Source organism: Mytilus galloprovincialis, chromosome 2 (genome assembly GCF_965363235.1).
Source record: "Mytilus galloprovincialis chromosome 2, xbMytGall1.hap1.1, whole genome shotgun sequence".
Classification (NCBI taxonomy): domain Eukaryota; kingdom Metazoa; phylum Mollusca; class Bivalvia; order Mytilida; family Mytilidae; genus Mytilus; species Mytilus galloprovincialis.
The window spans coordinates 78819540-78846765 of record NC_134839.1 but is presented as its reverse complement, the minus strand read 5'-3'; the positions used below and the strand labels follow the sequence as shown (position 1 = coordinate 78846765).

At 34.0% G+C, this 27226-nt stretch overlaps 1 protein-coding gene across 1 annotated transcript; it reads right to left on the bottom strand.

The window, feature by feature from the left end:
• Nucleotides 1–122: 122 nt before the first annotated feature.
• On the bottom strand, nt 123–24697 carry LOC143064485 (uncharacterized). The gene is made up of 8 exons (XM_076237342.1): nt 24648–24697; nt 23927–24259; nt 23428–23541; nt 22320–22433; nt 20953–21066; nt 9118–9405; nt 5178–5501; nt 123–1069 (listed from the first exon to the last, which is right to left on the bottom strand). The coding sequence occupies exons 1-8, from the start codon at nt 24688–24690 to the stop codon at nt 483–485; spliced, it is 1917 nt and encodes a 638-aa protein (XP_076093457.1). The 5' UTR covers nt 24691–24697; the 3' UTR covers nt 123–482.
• Between the last annotated feature and the right edge of the window lie 2529 nt (nt 24698–27226).

The window sequence follows — 27226 nt, the reverse complement described above, 5'->3', positions numbered from 1 at the left end:
TGAAGTCCGATTTGGGGTTATAGCATAAATTTGCAAATTGTACGATTATACTTTGCTTAGACTTCTGTCTATGATGTAAAGGATTTTACACGTTGTGGCATAGTATATCATAGAAGACACAATTAGATCAAAATACATCATCAAGATAACATACAATCAACTATTTATAAGCCTATTTAAAATTAAGCATCAACACCAAAAATTTTCATTTCATAGCAAATCAAATTTGATTATATATATCGTTACTTGGCGTAACTGCAAAGCATTCAGAACAATTGAAGGGTAAATATCAAAATGGTAAAAAAAATGGTAAACATCTTACTTATAAATTATAAACAATATGCATTTATACTAATTGTTGTGTATTTTAATGTATCTTATGCGTTTACTTGCGTACTAAATATGATTTCAATCCCTGATAGGTCGCTTTTATCTATCGGTCATGGAGTCCCTTCACATCTTACATAGAATATGTTTATATTCTAAAATGTCATTGATCTTTCGTTTCTTAAGTCAAATTCTTTAGAACATACTTCATCCTTTCCATCTGGATTCGTTTTATAGGCATTAACATCATAACTGGAATTGTTCTCTCTTGCATTGTCTTTTGTCGTTGTAACGTTCGGTTCTTTCATCCCTCTCATGAACAGTTGTGCATCCTCCTTATTTGGATATATGTAATTTTCTTGGAGGTCAAGATAAATTGGAACGAAACTTATGTCTTTTGTTTCAGAAAGTATTTCCACTTGTTCATAGTCCTTTGTGTCAATCTGTTCATAGTCACTGTCCCCATTTCCTTCTGAAAGTGTTTCTTTGCTTATACTTTCAATTTCGTAAACGTTTTCATAGCTGTTTTCGTTTACAGTTTCAAAACTATTTTGACAGCTTTTATTAACATCTATCGTTTCTCTTTGTGTAATGTTGTGTTCGATCTTTGTGGTAACAAATGTTCCTTTGTGTCGTCGATTATAACACGCATAACAACATACCATTAAAATGGCAACTACTAACACGTTGAATAAGGTCGGAATTAACCACCAATTAGGAAGGTATGTGTGTTCATCCAAACCTAAACAAATTAAAAATATAAAAGAATCTGACATTTGTTCTATTTGCATATAATTGTTTTTAGATAATTGATCAAGTTTTTGTATACTATAAGCTCAAAAGAATATAGTTTATATTTCTGTTTGTTTATTTCTTGGTATTTGTACATGTATGATGTAAATCATTAATTGTAGATGGGGTAAAATTGAATAATAACATCTGTTGCACAATTTTTTCTAAGTGAAATTAATGGAATTAGTAAAAGACGTCAGTGATATTCATGTAAAAGCCAAAAATTCTCCAAAAATATATAACCACAATGTAGTAAGTCTTTAATATCTAATGTCTAGCATGGAAATCAATACGATGTCAGAAAAGATTTAAATATAACTGATCATAACTCAACATAGAAAGATAGGAAAACAGATTATAAGATGACGAAAAGACAAATCAATGTAAAAGAATAGTAAGTAGTTATCAAAAGTACCAGGATTATAATTTTATACGCCAGACGCGCGTTTCGTCTACATAAGACTCATCAGTGACGCTCAGATCAAAATAGTTAAAAAGCCAAACAAATACAAAGTTGAAGAGCATTGAGGACCCAAAATTCCCAAAAGTTGTGCCAAATACGGCTAAGGTAATCTACTCCTGGGGTAAGAAAATCCTTAGTTTTTTCGAAAATTCAAAAGTTTTGTAAACAGAAAATTTATAAAAATGACCATATAATTGATATTCATGTCAACACCGAAGTGCTGACTACTGGGATGGTGATACCCTCGGGGACGAAACGTCCACCAGCAGTGGCATCGACCCAGTGGTGTAAATAGTTATCAAAAGTACCAGGATTATAATTTTATACGCCAGACGCGCGTTTCGTCTACATAAGACTCATCAGTGACGCTCAGATCAAAATAGTTAAAAAGCCAAACAAATACAAAGTTGAAGAGCATTGAGGACCCAAAATTCCCAAAAGTTGTGCCAAATACGGCTAAGGTAATCTACTCCTGGGGTAAGAAAATCCTTAGTTTTTCGAAAAATTCAAAAGTTTTGTAAACAGAAAATTTATAAAAATGACCATATAATTGATATTCATGTCAACACCGAAGTGCTGACTACTGGGATGGTGATACCCTCGGGGACGAAACGTCCACCAGCAGTGGCATCGACCCAGTGGTGTAAATAGTTATCAAAAGTACCAGGATTATAATTTTATACGCCAGACGCGCGTTTCGTCTACATAAGACTCATCAGTGACGCTCAGATCAAAATAGTTAAAAAGCCAAACAAATAGTAAGGATTGCGCATTCCCACCAAAAGCCGTTTGTAAACTCCATGATGATCATCAGTTCCTGTTCCGCTAATGAAAATCCCTCAAGTTTATCCTACTAACATCCAATGAGTCTTACCACGTGACAAGCCCAATGAGCAATAAATAAATGATACTCAGTATTCAGTTTGTTACGCTTACGCATGTTGTCTTGTGACAAATGTATTTTCAAATGCTCAATATAACGTGCATGCATCCGTTCAGCGCTAGATTTACCTTTACCAGGAACGATCAAAGCCAAAATGACCAAAGAGCAGATAACAGCCGAGGGTCAAAAATAGGTCTTCAACGCACGCATCGAGAAAAACATGTTTTGTGAGATCTCAACCCTCCCCCCATACCTGTAGCCAATGAAGAATAAAGAAACAAACAGCAAAACACACAGTAAATCTCAGTTTAAAAGAAGTCCTAGTCCGATGTCAGGAAAGGTAACTTAAGAAACTAAGAAAATGTAAATGATACATGAATTAACAAAAAGTAAAATCTCAAAAATACTGAACTCCGAGGAAAATTCAATCTTTAAGTCTGTAATCAAATGGGAAAATCAAATGTCAAAACACATCAAACGAATGGACAACTGTCATATTCCTGACTTTGTACAGGCATTTTCAAATGTAGAAAATGGTGGATTGAACCTGGTTTTATAGCGCTAAACCTCTCACAATAAGACAGTCGCATTAAATTCCGTTATATTTACAAACAGACATAATAAATAAGAGTCAAATTATGGGTACAGCAGTCATCACTGTGTTACAATCTCAAAAGTAACAATCATTTACAAAAAAAGCCCAAAAGCATTTATCAAATTAAAAAAAACACATTGCTTCGCGCGTCTGACGTCAGAAAATGTAAAAGTAACATACGAAGAAATTTTGTCGTTCAATGTCTATTCAAAACAATTATAATTTCACATTGGGAATGGTGGTATACAGGGTTAAAAATCAAAAGTTATGTAGAAATAATTTCAGAAATAGACCGAGATTTAAAATTGTCCGGAAGTTCTTTAGAATTAATAAGAATCCACATATGGTTAATAACATTACGCGAGTAAAATAATTATGTCGTTTGTCGTTCAAAGTATTTTCAAATCAATAATAAAACAATAACATAATGTTATATAATAGAACAATAACATATTATTATACTTCACGTTAAAATGCCATTTTTTTTTTATTGGCTAAAACGAGGTCGTTAATTTACTCTATCACATGGCTGAGCGGGTGACAATTATTTTTAATATTACCCTCTCATCCAGACCAATCAAAAATTGATAATTTAAATGACAATGAATAGAATTTACATCAAGTAATTAAATACAATACTCAAGCTCTACGTTTTGGCTCAGATTTTATTAATTGACTCAAAATAAAAATAAAAAGTTTTGTTGATTGTTCTAATAATCATAACATTGTTATGTACGTGAGGTCATAGAAAATACTTTTAAAATAAAACTAATTTGTGAAGGACAATAATGGTAGGACATTCAGTATAATAATTGGTACCCCTCGAAAAAGCATTGTCAACCTTGGCTTCGCCGCAGTTGACAATGTTTTCTCGGGGTAACAATCTGCTCTATCACCCTCTCAGCTATGTGTTATTTATATAATGACGGGATTTTTTAAAGTACAGAGTCACATTATAAGAACCAAAGAAACACTAAAAGTCGCATATATACAAAACACAACAGCAAAAATGAAAGATAATACAAGCACATTGACGGTATGTTTAAGTACCCAGCCACGTCAAATGGATATCACAGAGACAAACCAAACAGTAAAAGTAATATTAATAATAGAACAAAGACAAATGAAAGAACAATATATTGTTGTTAAGATGATAAACAATGTCAGTACGCAGAATCTATACATCATGTATTATTTGTGAAGTTGATACGGAATATTTATCAACAAGGTCATGCTACCTTCCGATATCCGGTTTTAGAAAAAGGACGAGACTTTCTTTGACATACCCCTGCTTCATAAACTTTCTGTTCAGACACTGGTGACGTTTTTCAAAGTCTGAGTAGGAGTTGCAAGCTCTTGAATATCGAATAAGTTGGAAAATGTATATCACATATTCAGGTGAAGTTGGTATATTGCTACTAAGGGGGGGAAATGAATAATTTCAAAATTTAAATCGTCTCGTTTGTCATAGATTCTGGCACTGAGATGACTGTGTATGTCAAATTCGGGATATAAGTCTCAAAAATGAGACGGACGAAGCCGTGTCTGTTGTTTCTTTAATTTCTAGTTCTGGGGATATATTAATGGAACCCAATCAGAAAAGTTCGGATTGTTGCTGGAAAGAAACATCAACAAAGGATGTATTATACACTCTATTTGGTTTGTTTTCCTGTGTTTCCTCTAAATGGTCTCGTCTTATGAAATACAATTACTCTGGAAGGTATGATGTAAAATCTAATGCATGCGTTCATTTGACATGCTAAAAAAGTTGTTGGCCGAAACACGTCAAAGCAAAGAATAGCCACTGTGTTCTTCAGTCTTTTGAAATTGTAAAGTTTTGCTGTCAAACGGTTCAATATAACTAATTGAACTGACTGTTGGAAAACCAACGACAATCGAAGATCTCACGTTATCAAACATAAATTAAAAAAACTGCTTTCTACAGTCACATAATGATAATATAATATATCATGCATGCATATCATTTATTGACAAAATATTTATATATATAACACATGGCGTTGTCAGTTTGTTTTAGATTTATGAGTTTGACTGTCCCTTTGGTATCTTTCGTCCCTCTTTTATCATGTTTAACAAAAATAAACCAAGACACATACCTGGAATTCGAAATTCTGCTTTGCACATAACTTCTCCTAATTCATTTGCAACTTTTGCTCCATAGTCGTCCAAGTCATCTCTTCCGATTCCAGAAATTATAAGCTGTAGTGTATTCCCCTCCATTTGAACTTGGACACCATACGGTATGGTCGTTGCAACGTAAGACATGTTTGTCGTTTGGTATTTATTTGGGTCACTTTTTATTTGCTCAGTTGATTTATACCATTTTATAGTTCTTATAAAAGGAAAGCTGTGTACTTGTACTGTAACCGCAGTAGATCCATTCTTCACATTTACAAAACTGTTTGTACAAACTGGTTTTCCTGTCAAAATACATTCACAAATTCCTGTCAAGTCATGTCGAGGTCAAAGTCAGAACTGCCTAATGAACGAGGTCCAAAAAAAATATTAGAAAAAAAATCACGATACAAATTGCTTGCGTCCGAAGAACTTTTCTGGATTTACCTCTACAAGGTATACGCAATGCTGAATACTTGAAAGTCAAGGATTAGTTAAATCCAAGAGTTAAAGAGATATATAACCCCAAAAGAGCAGACTTAAAAATATAGCCAAATCCATCTAAGTTCAACTTTGCCTGAGGGAGTTGAAACCTAAGATTCTTTATAATGTATGAGTAAATGACTACACAGAGCTGATAATACCTTCTGGGAATGAAATCAGCAGTATCAAACAAGTGCTGTAAAAAATGAAATCAACACGATATAACGTGCATGCATCCGAAGCGCTAGATTTATCTCACCAGGACAGATCAAAGCCAAAAATGCATAAGCATAAGACCCAAAACATTTGAAGAGTTATATAACCGTTGACTTTAATATGATATGATAACTAAATCCATCTACGATCAACGTCAATGTTATTATGTGTTTCCACTTTTCTGTGGCAAGACCTATTGCTTTTGATATGATTATCCTTTTTCTTCTTCTTCCACCAAACATTTTCTTGTAGTATCTACCCAAACACTGTTTTATTGTTAGTGTATCTCCTCTAAAACCCCAAAATACAACGACATATTTGTTTGTTACATCCTCAGATATTTTTGGCTAATTTGAATCGAAGTATCTGGTGATATCTTATAGAAGTTATCTACCTTTACCGAATCATTTTGTCGTTATGTTTTTGTAACTCATAAACCGTAACATGTATAAACCTAGAGTCTTTTTATTTGAGGTTTTTGGCTCGTAATTAGAAAATGAGGTAAAAGGACGAGGTAATGTAGACAATTTTGACTTTTGCTTGTTTTTGTATTTTCTCTGATACTTTAAAAGTTATATATATATATATACGTCTAAATTGAAAACTACGTTCAAACCTATGATTGCGTTGGATAAAAACCGCAATTTTTATACGTGTGCATGTAAAACAAATTTCGTTGTAGAAGGGTCTAAAAAACAGCACAAACAAGACCAAAAAAGTGAAAAGGTATATTTAAGCAAAACGCATTTGACTAAAAGGTCGAACAACTGATGTTCTTTAACCCTGCTGACTGCCGTTGGCGATTGCCAAATAAAATTGATCACAAGATATAACAAAATGGATCTTAATATAAATTTAATACTAAACAGAATAAAATTGATATATATATACAACTCGTCTAAACATCAACCCAACAATGTTAGATCTGTAAATTTGGAGAAGGTTCACGAAGGGTTAAAATTGGCCCTAGATTTTTTATGTTTTTTAAATCGGGCCAAAAAATTACAAATTACTTGTGATAATACTACTAAGACAAAAATATTTTTTCTGGCACTTTCCTTTACTATTTATGGAGCAATGATCCCTTAAATGAGCATAATTTGTATTAAAAAGTCAATTTTGGTACTTTTTGTCCATAATTTCAATTGTTTTTGGCATAATTAACCTTGGCCTCCATCTATGATCCAAAAAGTTTTTATATTGATGAAATCTATATCAAAATTGGAATCTTTTGGTTACAACACATTTTGGATCGTAAGCGGTGGCCAATGTGTTTCAAAAGCTTTCAGGTCTGAAAAATGCAAAAAAATTTACGAACCAAATTGAGACCTTTTTGGTGTTTTATGATAACGTTGATATTTTAGGCCATTTTGTGCCATTAGTGAACCTTGTCCTTTGCTTTCGCAAATTTTTTGTTCTTCCCTCGCCGGGATTCGATCCAATGCTACTGAGATATCGTGACACCAAATCGCCTGCACTGTAGCCGTCCCGCTAGACCACACGACCACCTGGGCTTCACAAAAAATAAAGCTTTCGGTGGCCGTGTGTTACCTTTCCTCGTCAGTTTTAATCTAGCGGCGTACTACAGTACATGATATATAAGGCATGGAGATGTTATTGTTACAGATCAGCTCAAATATCTATAGTAAAGGATCCTACAAATTAATGCAAGATACAGTCACAGAAAATAATTATATTTATATGTACGTCTGAGTCAGTGACAACTCTACAACATATTTATCCATCGGATCACCAGCAATGATGGTGATACATGACTGTGTACTTTATGTATATACAACTCGTCTAAACATCAAACCAACAATGTTAGATCTGTAAATTTGCTTTCGCAAATTTTTTGTTCTTCCCTCGCCGGGATTCGAACCCATGCTATATAAATAAAGGCAACAGAAGTATACCGTTGTTCAAAACTCGTAACCAAATTGAGACCTTTTTGGTGTTTTATGATAACGTTGATATTTTAGGCCATTTTGTGCCATTAGTGAACCTTGTCCTCTTATAATTTAGTGCAAACTTAATCAGTTTGCACTAAATTAGTGCAAACTGATTAAGTTATTGTGGTGAAGATATGATTACATTCTGTCTGAAATAATCCAAAGACATCTTATTGAGTTATTACGGTAAATTGACTGTTAATTCAGACTGGTACATGATAAAACCATGATGAAAAAAGACGTTGTTTGTCAACAACTTGCTTTAGTATTCTTAGTTGTTCTTGTAAATTATCACTCTTTCTGTTTAGTCTATTTTTGATAAATCAATTAAACGTGGCTCGGTGTTTGCACATCCCGTCATTTTGTTATTGTGCTATGATGATATTTTTATATATTGTCTTTCCTTTTTGCTAATGTGCTTTGTATATATGCTTTTTTGTTTTCTTTGTTACATATTTGTTTGTTTTCATAGTAATTAAGATTATTACACAATGTTGACCGCTGCATCCCTATTTTTGACCTGTATACCTAATATGTCTGTTTATTTTATTTACACATCGTTGTCAATATAATGGAATTTTATGCGACTATTATACAAGTGAGAAGTTTAGCTAGCTATAGAACAAGGTTTAATCAAATAGTTATCAAAGGTACCAGGATTATAATTTAATACTTTAGACGCGCGTTAATCCAACAGTTTCTACCTAAGAAAGTTCCAAGTCAGAAATATGATAGTTGTTATCCATTCGTTTGATATGTTCAAGCTTTGATTTTGACATCTGTTAAGTGACTTATCGTTTAGAATTTTCCTCTGAGTTTTTTTTTTTTTGTGCAAAATGTTGAGTGTCATATGACCTTGAAAATGGCAAATTGAAAGCGATCTTGAATGAACCTAAAGTAGTAATTTTTGGACTCATGGAAAAGTATCTACAAAGCTTTTTATTTTGGAATAGTAAAATTATCTCCCTTATTATTAGCAGAAGTATATAAAAACAGATATCCATTATGAAAAAAAAACTTTGATTGGACGCCAGAAGTAACTTTGATTAAACTAAAAGTAGCTTCTTTTATTAGAAAATTAATGTGAAAAGACATTCAATTGTTCTCTGAACAATTTGGGGGTTTTTTTTTTTTTTTTGTCTTTAAAATTTCTTTTATAAACCGTCATTTAGGAAAGGCATGTTATTATGCGATTACCGATGTAGTGTTGTTTTTTTAAACATATTTATAAATGTATATGGTTGAAAAAATTGCATAATATTGGATTTACCTCGAATATTCAGAAGTATGTTTTTCTTTATCTCGGTAACATGGCCATTCATCTCTTTCCATGCTGTACAAGTGTATGTTCCAAAATCTTCAGAACTGCAAGGTCCTATCTGAGCGGTTACTACATTTCCAATGACACTGGAGTTTACCTGTCGTATTACTTTGTCCTTCACACTGTGAATCCAGGGTGACAGTTGGTATGACATGTCACCGGTTAGTCGACACAATAACTTTTTTACGGTGTTCAATCTGCATTCATGTTCATTGTCTATTTGAAGGACCGGTACATCTAGAAGAAATTAATTATTTTTGGCAGAGTAAAATGCAAAGTTTGGGAGTCCGAACCGCATTTTTTAACATTTATCTTCCTCGGGAACGCTCCCACCCAAAAGTTTGATAACCAATGATGAACAAATATTTGAGGAACGTTATTACCAAATGGGCCTTATATTGAACCCACATCCAACAAAGATCAGCTTTGTCTCAGAGGGATTCAAATTAAGTTACATGAGATAATTGGCTTCATCTGTATAGTAGGGTTTCAAACCAAACAAGTGAATCTGTGAGCTACTGCTCACTAATGATACTCCTGTCCGCTTTATGTATAAGGTAAACAGGAAGTTGTTGAGTGATGAATCTGAAAACGCATCACAACGTTAGCTGTTCATATAAATTCTGAAATCAAATTTCAGAAATCCTAGTAATGTAGTTCTTGATAAAGATGCGACGAAATATATTCCTTGGACGAACGGATGGACGGACAGACAGAGGTAAAACAGTATACCCCCATTTTTTTAAAAAGCGAATTATATAGTTGGCGTGATCAAATAATTAGAACCAAAATCAGTATGTGTTATTTTTGATTCTAATATGACGTGCGTCTTTAGCTTTGTAAACAATACTGTGAAAAAATTATCGATGAAATATGCTTAGCGCAGACTCAGAGATATACATAATAATGGCTGTTACAATATATACTAGTCAACAAAAGAAACGATACAAATCTTTTTTTCAAATTAAAGATAAAGTTTTCCGTTCATTGGACCAATATTGAAGGAAGTAATACTTAATCATTATGGAAATATAAATCCGTTTAAAAAAATATTTTGTTGCTTTTGTGACGTTTTTTCGCGATTTTTTTTTTTACAAAATTAACATAAAACGACAATTTTAAAAACAGAAGTTCCAACTGATGATGCCAACCTCTCATTTAAAGGTAAAGACAGTGTTTGCCATCAATTTGTTTTTAAAAATCATACAGTTTCTTCATTTATTAGTTAAGCAAAGTTCGGCCCCACGAGAAATCGTTAAAATGTATACATTATCAACTGATTTACCATAGACAGTATGTGTAAAGTGATATTCAAAAAGCGGTAACAATCTTAAACCTAATCCGAAAGGTTCCAAATTTACTGTGTATTGTTTTCATATCTAAAGCATTGATTTGAGACGAAAATAAAAAAAAATTTTTTTGCAATTTTTGATACTTAGAAAATTATGTGTCGATTTTTTATTCAACTTTCCGCAAAACTAATTTACACCCTATGATCGTTTACACGGAATTTAGATACTTTCCGAAAAGTTTTGATTTTCATTATCACATGTGCATACATTGCAAATGAAAGCTTTTTAAAATAGTGTATATCATTTTGTTTTATATGTAACACTTTTTGATAAATTTTATTTCAAAGTCGTGTATCGTTTCTTTTGTTGACTAGTATACTTCCCACGTAAATCTACATGTATTGGAACCTATTTGCAGACCCTTTGCCGATATTGTTGTTTTAAAAAGTGCAATTAAAAAAAGACAAAATAACTTTTATTCTTATTCGTATGCACAATAAAAAGAAGTAATGCACAAGAGCTCGGTGAAATCAACAAAATAAAAATTAAATAAAATTCCGCGAAAGTCTATTAATCTTTTTAGCGCATTTAAGTCATTTCAAAACATGACGTCATACAAATGAAACCGCTTAAGTTGAAAGTTTTCTTTTACGTGAACCGTCGGAATTCGTATGATATTGTATTAAAACTGATTTTTGAGGTAGGTTTTGTTTTGTTTTCTATTCTATTGCATTATTTGCATATTTACTCATTTCAGCAAGTCAACATTGCGTCTCCTTAGTAACAAAATGTCAACTTTGGATTTGACGGAAGCTTACGAACAAAACATGTCAATTAAAAATGGTAAATGTTGGGTTTGAGAATTCAAAGAATTAAAAAGTTTTTCTAGCAGTTATTCACGAAATAACCTACGCAAGCTACATATTTATAAAGATATTTGAGCTTCAACTAATAGGGAGTAAAAAAGAACAGCTACACACACAGCATACCCACCCTCGCTTCAGTTTTTTAATTACCGTATTTGTCCTACGCTCAGGATAAAATTCGAATATCACGACCCAGGCCACGTGTAAATTTCCAACAATCTATGGCTTCCATGAATTATTTCTTAAATTGAATTCATCCAAGGATACTTAAGAATGGCTCACTTAATAATTCAAAGTTTGGTTACTATATAAAACGCATCTATCTAAATAAACTTGAAATAAGGATTACTTAAGAAATAATTCATGGAAGCCATAGATTGTTGGAAATTTACACATGGCCTGGGTCGTGATATTTGAATTTTATCCTGAGCGTTAGCGAGGTATAAAATCAACGAATATCACGGCCCAGGCCATGTGTAAATTTCCAACAATATATGGCTTCCATGAATTATTTCGATTCTAATAGGACAAATACGGTAATTAAAAAACTGAAGCAAGGGTCGGTATGCTGTGTGTGTGGCTGTTCTTTTTTACTCCCTATTAGATGAAGCTCAAATATTTTTAAAAATATGTAGCTTGCGTAGGTTATTTCGTGAATAACTGCTAGAAAAAACTTTTTAATTCTTTGAATTCTGAAACCCAACATTTGCCATTTTTAATTGACATGTTTTGTTCGTAAGCTTCCGTCAAATCCAAAGTTGACATTTTGCTCCTAAGGAGCCGCCATGTTGAATTGCTGAAATGAGTAAATATGCAAATAATGCAATAGAATAGAAAATAAAACAAAACCTACCTCAAAAATCAGTTTTAATACAATATAATACGAATTCCGACGGTTCACGTAAAAGAAAACTTTCAATTTTAGCGGTTTCATTTGTATGACGTCATGTTTTGAAATGACTTAAATGCGCTAAAAAGATTAATAGACTTTCGCGGAATTTTATTTAATTTTTATTTTGTTGATTTCACCGAGCTCTTGTGCATTACTTCTTTTTATTGTGCGTACGAATAAGAATAAAAGTTATTTTGTCTTTTTTTAATTGCACTTTTTAAAACAATAAAATCGGCAAAGGGTCTGCAAATAGGTTCCAATACATGTAGATTTACGTGGGAAGTATATTGTAACAGCCATTATTATGTATATCTCTGAGTCTGCGCTAAGCATATTTTATCGATAATTTTATCACAGTATTGTTTACAAAGCGTAAGACGCACGTCATATTAGAATCAAATATAGATAAGTTTGTCTCATTTCTCGACCTAAATATAGAAATTAACAATGATGGTTGGTTGAGAACAAACGTTTCACCAAAATGTATTATTTCAGCTTTCAAATTGTGATCATTTAATTTCTATGTTTCATCATTCCAGCAGCGCGTGCAATAGTTGTATATATATTTATGTCCTAATTGATACGCTATTTCTAAGCTTGTGTTTCCTATCATGACTTCTTTAACAGATGATTGCTACTGACAAGAAATCAATGACAACTTAGGATTCCTTATTGTAATTTTTTGGTCATTCATCTCTACCATGAGTTGGTTGACCGTCAAGGAATATCTGTGTAACAGATGACGACAAACATATATGTTTCAAATGTCGTTATCATAATTCGTCCTCTTTTCGCCGAGTGTGGCATCATCGAATGCGTATTGTCACCGAAGTTGTACCTACATGACGGGTGCCACTGGTGGAGCAGGATTTACCTACCGTTCCGGAGCATCTGATATCGCCCTCAGTTTTTGGTGACGTTTGTGATGCTCAGTCTTTAGTTTTATATGTAGTATTTTGTTGATTTTTTTTCTTTTTTGATTTTTTTCTTCTTCTTCCTTGCTTAGGACTGGATTCTTAATAGAATGTTTTATGTCCATATGACGGAGAATGGGACAGCAATTTTCCTGTCATGCACTATTTACAGATAAAACGTTCCAAAAAATATACAATTACAACTATGTACACTTGGCTGCTGTCTACGGTGTTGGTTTCTGAGGTGCACTTTTGTTGGCTAGTGCACTCTGGAACACCTTATTGTCAGAGCTTCTGTTGTAGCTCTTGAGAGGTGGTTCTACTCTTGTATAGACCAAGGGAAGTATGATTACTTATAAACTATCTGGTTTGCTGGTAGTTGATATAGGCGTTGCTTGCCTCTAGTACGTCGATCGTTTGAACGTAGGATGGAATTTGCATCAATATCCACTAGCTCATGCCGGATCTTGTAAAGCATGATGAGTCAATTGTTACTTCGTCTGTTACCAAGTTGTTCCCATCTTGGTGTCTTGACCATAGTTGTGACCATAGTTGTGTTTTGTCAGTATAGTTGTTTGATACATACCTAACGACCCTCCTCTGTACTTGTTCTAGTAGATTTATGTCCTCGGTGGTATGAAGGTCCAAGGCCGAACTAAGATTGTATAGTGTTGGTCTGACCAGAGTTATATAGGCTGCATTTCTTACGTTCGTATTGCATTTTCTTAGGTAACGTCTAAGGAATCCAATGGATTTGGATGCTTTTTTTGTGGTGATGTCAACATGACCTAACTATGACGTTACATATAGAGGGCGGTAAGTACATGTATGATTCCCGCGTACTGTGATAGTCTCTATTTATCCTCGACATACTTGGGGCCGCGAGTTGTGCAATTGAAGCCTCAATGAACAATTTATTTAAATTACGAAATTTATTTATAAAATGAAAAGAAATGAAATATTTGAAACTTTAAAGTCCATGAATCCCATATAAAACTATCTCTGAATCAAGTTGCGATTGAAAATTGTTCTCAGTTATAATTACAGTCTCTGATTGCGGTTTTGTAAACAAACACTCCTCCTAAGTATTTGAGATTCATCACTGTCATTAGAATTTATCTCTGGTGGGTACAACTTGACGATTGGTCTATTCGTAAGTCCAAATTTTGTACGCACTATTGCTGATTTCACCAAACCGTCTCCACCACGCACAAGGTCCTCGATGATACCAATGTTCCATACAGTTCTAGGCGAGTCATCATGAATCTGTACTATGTCCCCGGTCTTTATCCTCTGTAGATTATTTCCACTGGCTCTGTGGAATTCCCCTAGTGATGTTAGGTACTCCATCTTCCATCTCGTCCGAAAGTGTTGTAGTAATTCTTGTTGTTTGTTACGTTTTAGCGCATGAGCGCAAGTTAGTGGTTTTCTAGTGTCTTTGAATTCGCTGTGGTCATTTGAAGGATACGGAAATGTCTTGAATATTCTGCCATACAAAAGATGAGAAGGCGTTAGTGGTTCTGGGTCCTGTTCATCAGTAGAGATGTACGTTAACTGTCGGTCATTCAGTGTGCACTCGATTTCTGTAACAACGGTGTGTAGCATATCTAAGTCGATACAGGCACGTCCTAATGTTTTCTTAGAGAAGTTTTTGTGAGTCCAATAAGTTGCTCCCACCATCCTCCGTACCAAGAAGCCCTGCTGGGTATAAACTTCCACACTGTTCCAAATTTCCTAAGTTTTCCGTGCACAGTTTCTGGTTTGAATATTGTAGAAATCTCTGTCGCTGCAGATTTATAGGTAGAGGCATTGTCAGATATCATAATTTTCGGTAAAGATCGATGGCTAACACATTTGCGAAAAGCTAATAAAAATGAATATGTCGTTAAATCCTGAACTAACTCAATGTAAACAGCTCTGGTTGAAGCACACGTAAATAGACATATGTACGCTTTTGTTTCCTTGTTACCATTTTGTCGTACATGTAACGCTTCTGTGAAATCAACTCCCGTGACGCTGAATGGCAGATCTTCTCCAAGACGATCCTTTGGTAGCAGTGGCGGGTCAGGCGCAACATACGGTCGACTAATTATCTTTCTACTGGGAATACAATTCCGTAATGCGGTTTTGTAGTTTGTGTGCGTCCAAAATAATCCATGTTGTCAACGGGTGTTTTGTCGAAAGTAAATAAGGATATTTCACTGTTTTGCAGACGAGCGCATTGTCAATTCTTCCGACGTAGTAGTCCTTTTTCGTCGATATATAACCGTAACTGTCGTATAATATGTATTCAATTAGTATCCTTTGAAACAATATTGCGGATTTCATTCTTGAAAATAGTTTGCTGTACATTCCGTTTCAACACGAGTAAAGCATTTTGAATCTCGTCTACCTCTAAATGTTGGTATTTCCTGTTTTGTGAAAGTGTTCTGCAATTCGTTATAAAATGCGATATGTAAGACATTATACGAAGCAGTTTCAGATAACTGATGAACTTTTCTAAATTGATGACTTCCTTTACTACTGTGAATCTGTCATCATTTTGTTGAATTTGCCGGTTTATTTCTGTACTTTCATTGTCTGTAATTGTTGTCATAGCAACAGAATTTCGATCCCAATGCGGTCATTGTCCTTCATGTGCAAGCCATTTCGGGTTGTTGAACCAAGTTTCATTGTTCAAAAACTTCAATGACGACATCCCGCGCGTAAGACAGTCAGCAGGGTTCCAGTCAGTTGGACAATACCTCCAAGTTTTATTTTCTACAAGTTGTCGGATTTCTGTAATTCTATTAGCAATAAAAGGTTTTTGTATTTTCGACGAATACATCCAACACAGAACGATTTGTCTATCACACCAAAATGTGATTTTTGTAATTCCTAAAATATTCGACACATGTTTACCTAATTTCGCTCAAACTACGGCGCCCATCAACTACAATCGCGGCAAAGTAATTACTTTAAGCGGTGCAACTCTGTTTTTAGACATAACTAATTGCGAATGTTTTCCTTGTACAATATAGGCGCATGCTCCACAAGCTTGTTTGCTAGCATCGGTAAAAATGTGTAATCTAGCTGTTTGCGGCGATTATCCATCGTTGTTAAGTAGTCTGGAAAGTTCAACTGATTTTGTATCTTTAAGATCTGTAGATAAAGTAGTCCATGGCGTAGTTACATCTTCAAGTAAGCGTTCGTCCCATCCAAAATTACGTTTCCATAGTGACTGCATTAGTGTCTTAGCTTTCACTGTCACGGGACTAAGTATGCCAAGCGGATCAAAGATTTTAGACGACTGTCGTAATATTTCTCTTTTGGATATATCTACCATGATTGAATCTTTGTCTCCTTCTGCAAATAAAAGTTTGTCGTCCGCAACATTCTGGCGCATTCCAAGTATGTTGACCTCGTTACTGGAATCTAGTACGTTTTCTGTTTCAGCAAGTTCTCGTAGTCTGTTAGAATGAGAGTTCCATGATCTGAGATTAAAGCCTCCTTTCTGTAATAAACACCTGGAATCACGGTAAAATTGCATTAAGTCGTCTTCATCAGTAAAACTAGTTAAAACATTTTCTACGTACAAGTCTTGTGTAATTCTTGAAGATCTTGGACTAGGATTCTCTTCAAAGTTTTTTAATAAAGTTGCATTTAGTATAAATGGTGAGCATATAGCTCCGAATAAGACTGACTTGAAACGGTAAGTTGTAAACGGACTGGTTGAATCTGTTGGGTCACTTAACCAAACGAAGCGAGTTACATCACGGTTCGATTTATGAAGTCCAACTTGCAGAAATGCCTTTTCGATATCTGTTGTCACTGCAAACTTCTGAGTACGAAATCTGGTAAGTATCTCTGTTATATCATTTGAAATTGGCGGATATGAATGAAGACAGTTATTCAAACTCGGACTTTTTGCGTTATCTTTACAACTGCAATCATACACAATAATCGAAGTAGTTGTTGAATCTTTTTTGACGGAGTGATGCGGTATGTAGTGTATGCGTTGGGGCTCGTCCTCTTTCTCTTCTACCTTTTAGATGAAACAACGTTTTTCCTGCTCTTTAATTATGTCGCCATATATTTTAAATAAGTTTGGTTCCTGATGTAAGCGGTTAACGACTCTATGGGTCCTTGCTCTTCCAATCATCTCGTTTGTCGGTAATTCAGGACATTCTTCAATCCATGGAAGTTTTGCAACGTACTTTCCTTCCTCATATGTTATCGATGTTGATGAAAATTCTTTGATGTTCTGTTTCTCCGTGTTAAGTTTGTCGTTTTCTTGTATACCAAGGGACTCCAATTTCAAAAATCTCTCAATACCATAGTCCTCTTTAGTGTAAATAGATAATATGTGCATCATATGTGAATTGTGTTGTCCTCTTGTACATGTAAGTGGTCCAGATAACAGATATCCTATTTTTGAACTCATCTCTGTCGGTCCGTCGCCTCGAACGAGATCATCCTTGATTACATCCCAGTAGTGGTGTGCTCCAATGAGTAAAGACATTTCAAAGCTATTATCCTCTGATAACGGGTGGGCTAGTTTTAGTCCTTTCAAATAATGTACTTGCTGCGAAATGTACCTGCGATTATTCTGGATCGGCGCTGCTATGGTAGGTACAATCAATACCTGTAAAGGTATTTTCTCTCCTGAGTCTGCTTCTAAATACACTGTGGCTTTATTCATGTGACGAACATTCTTGTTAGAATTTACGAAGGCGGATATGTTGAGGGTTTCCTTTCCGTCTGGCTTGACGTTCAACTTGTCGGTTATTTCCTGCGTCATAAATGATCGTTGCGCTCCTTCGTCGAAAAGGATGTGAGCGTTGGCGCACTGATTCTGTGACTATATTGGAGCAATTGCCGTTTTTAAGAAGACGATAGAACTTTCATGTTTAGCAGATGTATGCATGATTGGCGTGCTGTTTTCTGTATTACTTGTAATATTCTGACTCTGTGATTTTTTGAATTGAAGATTCATTGCATAAACTTACGTTTACATGTACGGCATGTGTTTTTCGACCTACATTCTGATATTCTATGGTTACCCAAACAATTGAAACATAGGTTTCTCTTCTTAACAATCTCCATTCTTGATTTGCTGTCGGTGAACTTTTTACATTCTGCAGGGAAATGTTGATCATTGCAATATAAATGCACATTTTACTTGTAGAAAAGTTTTTAGATTTTAATTTATTTAAGTAATTTCCATTGTTCTTACCAATTCCTGCATGGAAACTTGCGGTAGTTATATCACAAGCCTCATTTCCATTAGTGCTGGCTTCTTGAATACATATTTCCTGTTGTATTGCCTTTCTTAGATTTCCAAGGGTCCAGTCGTCGTTTCCGTTTTCTCTTGTGATATTACTTTTTACGCTAATAGGGAGCTTACCCAGCATAACTGGGATTAACAGGGAACCATACGTATCTTGGCACTGTCCTAAAGATTCTAATTCACAGATGTAAACCTCTGACTTATCCGAAAAATTACGGATACTATCTAATGTGTATGAGGGTGCTGGCAAATCTAAAAGAGCTTTCATATAGGCGTTCACAATTTTGTGTGTTTTCCCAAAGCGATTTACTAATAACTTCAAGGCTTTGTGATAATTTGCGCTGGACAAGTTTAAACCATTTATGACATTCATAGCGTCTACATCTAGAAGTGACTGTAGGTACGTGAATTTCTGGACATCAGTAAGTGTATGATTGATGTGAATGGTGTTTTCAAACGACTCCCAAAAGTTGACACTCAAGAATATCCCCAGATAAAGTAGGCAGGGTAAGCTTCGGCAAGCGGTGATTTTGACTAGACAGGGAACTAGTTTGTGACGAAAATCTTGGGATGAATTCTGTGTTCATTGCAGGACGGGTTTCGGAATTGACTTCATGCATGTTCATGACGGGGCGTGTATTTGGGATGCTTTTATGAGATAATTCTGTAGATGTACGTGTAAGGGTTTGTGCTAATTTCTTATAACGGCGTAAATGCGTTTCAAGATCTAAATTATACTCATCTTCATCTGTGATTTCATCTTCTATATCTTCATCCGATGTATTTTCCAAAATCTGTTCATCCAGTTTAAGGATAACTCTTTTGTTTTTTCACTATAGCGTCAATTATTGGACCTGCAATGTCAATATCCATCTCCGAATCAGTGTTCAACTCATAAAGTTTCATGAAGAATTTTGTAACAGCGGCTCTATTTCCAGCTCGCATAGACTTGATTCTCGACGAATCCATCTTTTATCCTGGTCACGGCACCAATCTCGTGATCGTATAATTGTAGAAATGCGTTGTGTTATGAAGTGAGAAAAAAACGTCTTTACAAATAAATTATTTAATGCTGGAATACAATGACGTTAACACATATCAACCAAACGTTACATATAGAGAACGGTAACGCGTATAAGTACATGTATGATTCCCGCGTACTGTGATAGTCTCTATTTATCCTCGACTCGGTCTTTACGTCGTCTTTCGTTGTTTTGTCATGGCAATGCCAGTTTCTTTTCGGCTTACAAGATGACTCTCCCCTTAGTATCCTCCTGATCTATCTTCTTTTATACATACAGTTTATTCAAATTTATTAATAATTTAATCTTACTTATATCTTTATCAATTCGTCGCGTTTTATTCCAGCAACCTCTACATATAGACTATATATAGAGAATAATACATGGCAAAATCCGTATCATATGTCGTATCATCCCGAGACACCAATATCAGCCCGAGGGATGATATTGGTCGAGGGTGATGAACTGTTTTCTGATCCATAGCACTGGGTTACCTTCAGTTCTACTTTTGTCCTGTTTCAAGGGCCTTAAAAGAACTTCTCAATTACTTATCCGAAGCACCTAGGTTACCTTACAATTTGCGTGCTGTTGTTTTAAAAAATATTTTGTTTTTTATTGTATCTTTTGTGTGTTTTGTATTTTTTACAGTTCCATTTAGTGTGCCAAAAAAAACTTGAAATATGAAAACTTGACGTTCGTGACGTCACATACCAAACAATGACGTTATTCAATAAATTGCGTCACGCCCGAAAGACCGTTCTATTGGACCTATTTTGAGGAAAATTTTCTTAAGCAAAAAAAAAAACTGTCTTTATTTAAAAAAAAAAAAACAAAAAAAAAAAAAAAAAAAAGTAGTGGTGTGATAAAGCGTAGGGGTGTGATAAAGGGTATGCGATAAAGGGTGCGCATCAAAGTTGCGCGATATGGATTAAACAGCAGGCTATTTATCAAATATGCAAAACTACTGTATTTACTACTAAACATATGATAAATATATATATATATCTTTGGTATTCCAGAGCTTGCTATTACCATCTCGTTTTCATAGATAGAGGGTTACTACATACTAGGAATCTATTGGATCATGGATTTTGAGTGAAAAAGAACAAAAGTGGTACGGACGCCATCGTTTGTTGACCGTAATGGAAGATAATTATGTTTCACTTATAAATCCCATCCATTCTTGTCCTTGGTTGAGAACTTTTCGAATGTGTACTTATCATGAGCAGTACGACGAAAGTCTAATGTATACCGGAATCTACACACTTCCAGAGCACATGCGATCGTCTTCATCTACTACTGGAATCAAGTTAGAGTTACTTTCTTTGTATGTCTTGTAGACTTTTGTTTGTGTGTCGTTTTCCGTCGTTTTCCGTTCTTTTATGTTCCTTTTTTTTTTTTGGCTTGGTATTTTCCGATTTCTTTGACTTGTTAATTTTGATTGCCATTTTGATAGCTTCCACTTCTTTTTTTTGAAAGAATTTAAACCTAAAAATTTACGATTAGTAATATCTGTTTCCATATTTTACCTTTTTCACAAAACTTTCCATTGAAACCTGTCTTGCACATACAATTAAACCCGTTCACTTCATCCTTACACGTTCCTCCGTTAATACAGGGATTGGACTTACAATCATCAACATCTAAAATTAAATAAAAATGGCCGAAAGTTCAAACAAAAAAGAATGACAGTGAGACAAATTGAATATAAATGCAGAACAGAACAGCGATTCACATTTGCATGTATTTATACACTATTCGCTTCAAACTTTTAGGGAAGAATATTAATCAAGAAAAGCGCTTATGACCGTATTGAATCGCCATGCAGACTCGTAGACAAGCGTCTTTACCTTCAATACAGTTCTAAATCGAAAATCTAGAAACAAGCATCCATACCTTAAGATAGTTTCCTAATCACCAGACTCTAGACAAGCGCTTGTACCTTGAGGACAGTGCATAACCACACCTTGTGAACGGTTTTTATTTGCCAAACTCTAAAGAGTTGTGGATTGCTAAAGTGTGACACAGACGAAGACGGAGCATAACTACAGAATTGATCACATAAGTAGTGCTACGAATTTGATGGCAGGTGACACAATAAATGTGAAAACATATGAATAAAGGAAGATATAGTGAATGTGTTACTGAGACAACAACCAAACAGCATACAAAATAGTAAAAGTCACCGTACAGCCTTTGACATTGAGCTTATCCAAGTCGTACGCTTATATGATGAAATGGACAGCAACAAGTGGTGTTTGAAAGGTAAAGAAAGAGGGATAGTAGGGTTGAAGAATGGAAAGAAGCAGAACAAAAGAGTAGATAGAGTGGATAAGCTCAACATAGGAAGAAAAATACTAGAAGGTTTTATGACGAAGGTGACAAGTCGTAGAAGGGGTACAGACAAAAGTGGATGGAATGAAATTAGAGTGTGGTAAAATAACCACTGTTGTATGTTTTCTTAACTCAAATGTCAGGTTCATGCCTAAACCCGTTCTATTAAAACACATCTATGTTTTGATTTCGGACTACTGAAAAATATAGTCTATATCTTTACTTAAATAAACTCATCATAGATACCAGGACTAACTTTAGTATATACGCCAGACGCGCGTTTCGTCTACAAAAGACTCATCAGTGACGCTCGAATCCAAAAAAGTTAAAAAGGCCAAATAAAGTACGAAGTTGAAGAGCATTGAGGACCAAAATTCCTAAAAGTTTTGCCAAATACAGCTAAGGTAATCTATGTATGAGGTAAAAAAAAACCTTAGTATTTCAAAAAATTCAAAAATTTGTTAACAGTAAATTTATAAATATAACCATATCAATGACAATTCATGTCAGCACAAAAAGTGCTGACTACTGGGCTTGTAATATCACTAGACACTAGACTCACCATACTGACAGTTTTCTCCAAAATACCCAAGCCTACACATACAGGTGAATTTATTCTTTTCGTCTATACACCGTCCTTTATTCTGACAAGGTTCAGAAGCACATTCGTCGATATCTTTAAATATATAAATTAAACAAATTATATTAATATTTACCGAAGAATTTTACTTCATTAAAGAAGGTAGTATAAACCGACTTATTTTTTAACAGCAACAAAATATTTTAAGCATTCTAAAATTTAAAAAAAAACTCAAAGTGTTAAGCAAACCTTTTTAAAGACCCATCAACCGAAATAATCCTTTAATAAAATAAAAACAAGAATGTGTCCATAGTACACGGATGCCCCACTCGCACTATCATTTTCTATGTTCAGTGGACCGTGAAATTGGGGGCAAAACTTTAATTTGGAATTAAAATTAGAAAGATCATATCATAGGGAAATATAGATTCCTACACTGCAACAAGTGTATTACATGTGTACTAAGTTTCAAGTTAATGTAACTTTGAATTCATCAAAAACTACCTTGACCAAAAACTTTAACCTGAACTTCGCACTATCATTTTCTATGTTCAGTGGACCATGAAATTGAGGTCAAAACTATAATTTGGCATTAGAATTAGAAAGATCATATCATGGGGAACATGTGTACTAAGTTTCAAGTTGATTGGACTTAAACTTTTTCAAAAACTATCTTCACCAAAAACTTTAACCTGAAGCGAACGGACGCACGAACGCACGAACGAACGAACGGAGACCCAGACTAGAAAACAAAATGCCCCTCTACTATTGTAGGTGGGGCATAATAATGCAATTTTCTCCACATAAAATAGTTCTAGTAAAAACTTGATTTTTTTTTTATTCTCGATAAGTTTCATTCTTACCGATTTTTTTCAGTGGTATTTTTTTAATGAGAACACAAAGTGCTGACTTTAAGTTTTTTTTGTGATTTGTTAAGTAAGGAAATAAGCAATGTGTATAACAACTTGAAAAAATATGTGTGTCTCTCAGTTCGTCAGCATAAATTATACATAACAATACAAATATACTTAAATATGCAATGCTGCAACGAAATGAATAGAAGAAATACTTGTAAAGTGAATAACGATACCTTGTTCGCACTGAATACCAGAAAATCCAGCAACGCAATTGCAGTAATACCCATTCATTTCATTGATACATGATCCTCCATGTTGACACGGAGTATAGACGCATTCGTTTATATCTAATATATATATATATATATACAACCATAAAATTGAGAATGGAAATTGGGAATGTGTCAAAGAAACAACAACCCGATCATAGAGCAGACAACAGCCGAAGGCCACCAATGGGTCTTCAATGCAGCTAGAAACTCCCGCAACCGGAGGCGTACTTCAACTGGCCCCTAAACTAATATATATATACTAGCTCAGTGATAATGTACGTCATACTAAACTCCGAATTATAAACAAGAAACTAAAATTAAAAATGATACAAGACTTGCATATTTACCAGACGAAGTTACAATTCGTAAAGGATTAATAAAAAAATGTATTTTGATAATTTACCCTACTTCGTAACATTGGTATAGAGCAATAATAAAAAAAAGATGATTTACTCCTTACCCCACGAAGTATAGGTTGTGACGTCAGCATAATCTTTTTCCTTTACATTTCCATTACGACAGGTCCATCTTCCGTTCGTCTGAATACCTTGTTTGATCGGTATATAAAGGTCCGTTTCGTTATTTGACATATCTTGCCAAATACCAAATGTGCTGACACAGTTTGGTTTAGAGCGTCTATTTACTGGTGTAAAACATATTGCAACTTTGTTTTCATCCGGGTTGTAGAATTCTACAGGAAAATCTAGCAATTTTTCCACTTGGCATGTAAGTTTAACTTTGTTCCCTATGATTTTCCATTTTAAGAAAACGTTTCTGCCTCCCAACACCAGTACTGCAAGTATAATATATATATTGACTATTGAGAAAATTTTGATATATTCTTTTATAGTACTAATGGGTAGTCGTTAGTGTCAATATCATTGGAATTGTAATGGAATGAAATTAAACGACACCGTGAAAGATGTATGGTTTAACATGTGTATATTTATAGACTTCATTAGAAAAAAACTGAAAATAAACTTTGAAAACAATCAAAACTGTTAAACTTAAATTCACATAATTTAATCATTATCGGTTGTATTTTAGATTTTTAAAGTCTGGTGTTCCTTTCCATTTTTACTGCCTTCATTTTTGTTATCTATGTGTTTTAAAATTCTCCTGATTTCAATCAAAAATAAAGCATTCTTTTTATATCAAAGTAGAATTTTATAAAACATTACCTATGTGCATGACAGCAAACAAAATCTTACAATTCAAAACCATTGTACAAATCCAGATTCCCGCAATGACTTATTTGTATACTTCAAAGAATTATATACAGCTAATTATGTCCGTTTCTATTTCCTTGCAATACTATTGGATAATTGTTTTGACCTTAATTTTCCGTTCTGTAAACTAATTCAAGACCATCCTTGGTGGCAGATCATTGATAGTCCTTCTTAAATTCTTTGAGGAACTTTTTGGTCAAATTCATAGCTTTGCAAACTGATCAATCAGATAAGTGATAACCCACATTAGACAAAAAGTAGAACGTTCATTGACACACATTGCTTACACTAATAACCGAATTTATGCTGAATCATAAATTCTATTATGATATTAACTATTATCAATTTATATAGAGTTCCTAAAACTATTATGGTTGATCAATAATGTAAAAGTTTCGATATCTATCATGATTGAACAATAATGTACAAGTTCCGATAGCTATCATGATTGAACAATAATGTAAAAGTTTCGATAACTATCATGACTGATCAATAATGTAAAATTTTAATGATTGATCAGTTATGTAAAAGTTTCGATAACTATAATGATTGATCAAAAATGTGAAAGTTTCGATAACAAGAATGATTGAGCAATAATGTAAAAGTTTCATAACTATCGTGACTGATCAATAATGTTAAAGTTTCGATAACTATAATGATTGATAAAAAAGTGAAAGTTTCGATAACTATAATGATTTTTTTTATCAAAAATGTGAAAGTTTCGATAACAATAATGATTGAGCAATAATGTAAAAGTTTCGATAACTATCGTGACTGATCAATAATGTAAAAGTTCCGATAACTATCATGATTGATCAATAATGAAAAAGTTTCGAAATCTATAATGTTTGTTCGATAATGTCAAAGTTCCGATAACTTTCATGATTTAACAATAATGTAAAAGTTCCGATAGCTATCATGATTGATCAATAATGTTAAAGTTTCGATAACTATAATGATTGATCAATTATGTAAAAGTTCCAATAACTATCATGACTGATCAATTATGTAAAAGTTTCGATAACTATAATGATTGGTCAATTATGTAAACGTTTCGATAACTATAAAGATTGATCAATAATGGAAAAGTTTCGATAACTATAATGAACTAAGGCAATAGGCCCTCTAATATGATGTGCACAGAGATAAATTGCTTTTGATGAAACTGTATATACGAGAGCTGCATTCGATAATGAATATCTTTACAAAATTATCTTCTTTTCTCATGCAAAATTATATAACGATTACTAGTACTCCCTCCTATGAAATGATTTGGACATTTATTCTGAGGTTGACGACCGTATGTCGACGTCCTGATGATTTCTATGACAATGCTATTATAAAAACATTAAATCTGTTAATAAATCTATTTTGAAATTTAGTCAGGAAGCATAATGTTTGTTGATCCTAATTTAGGTAATTGTTTAAATTAATTGAAACAAGTACTTGACACTTTTTCTATAATTACAATAAATAAATTTAAGTCTGGCGCCTGACCAATTTTTAAAGGACTACACAAAAAATCTTCAGTGTAAAATTAATCGTAGTACGATAAAATATTCAGTTGAATTGTTAAGGAATATTTAAGACTTGCGATAAATTTTACACTTGTGATTTTTTGTGAAAATGGCTACGTTTTAAGTTGAATCTTTTGCGTTGCACAGAAAGTAAATACAGACTTTTTCTAAACGAGTCACTCCCAAGTTTTAGTAGGGTTCGTGTAAGTCTAATCAAAAACAGCACCCGCTATCCAATTGCTTAACTAATGTTTTAGATGTATTGTAGCTTTTAATGCGTCCTAGTGATGTATAGGTTTTATATTATTTGGAAGTTAGTGGCCATATTCTAATCTTTTGAGGGGCCTCAGTGGCCGAGTGGTCTTAGTAGTTACATGTTCTTAAGACATTTTTATAAAAACTCTGATGGTTTTAAATTGCTCACCGAGATATAATTTTATTATGACACATGATATCTCGTATGTGTATTTAAATTAGGTCTTCATAATTTTGGTAAATTGACATAACTTCTGTTTTGAATGTATCTGTGTTATTCTATTGTTCATTTTTTTTTATCGAAATATAGCATGGCAACAGTATATCAAATGCGTCATTTTTATACATTTTTCTGTATCAAATATCTTAAAACTCGATAGAACTTTCAATAACAACTGAAAGTGTTTGTCTAAAACAACACATGTAGGGTACATATAACATGTTCAGGGCCGTAACTAGGGTTTGAATTCAGGGGAGGCAGGGGTTTTGGGGCCGCCGACTGAGGCCCCCAAGAAAGAGGGGTTGGGGAGCGCAGCCCCCCGCCAATTTTTTCTCTCAGTAAAATGGCTAAAAATGACCCGTTTTCCTTCCATTTCCTTACTTTAAGAAACATCAGTATTGCTTGAACCTGGAAACATTTTTTATGCAAAAACAAGCTGAGATTGCTGTTCGGGGTGAGCCAAGGCTCCGTCTTGAAGGCCGTTGTTTGACCTATAATTATTAACATTAGATACATTGTGACCGCGGATTTTTTTCACA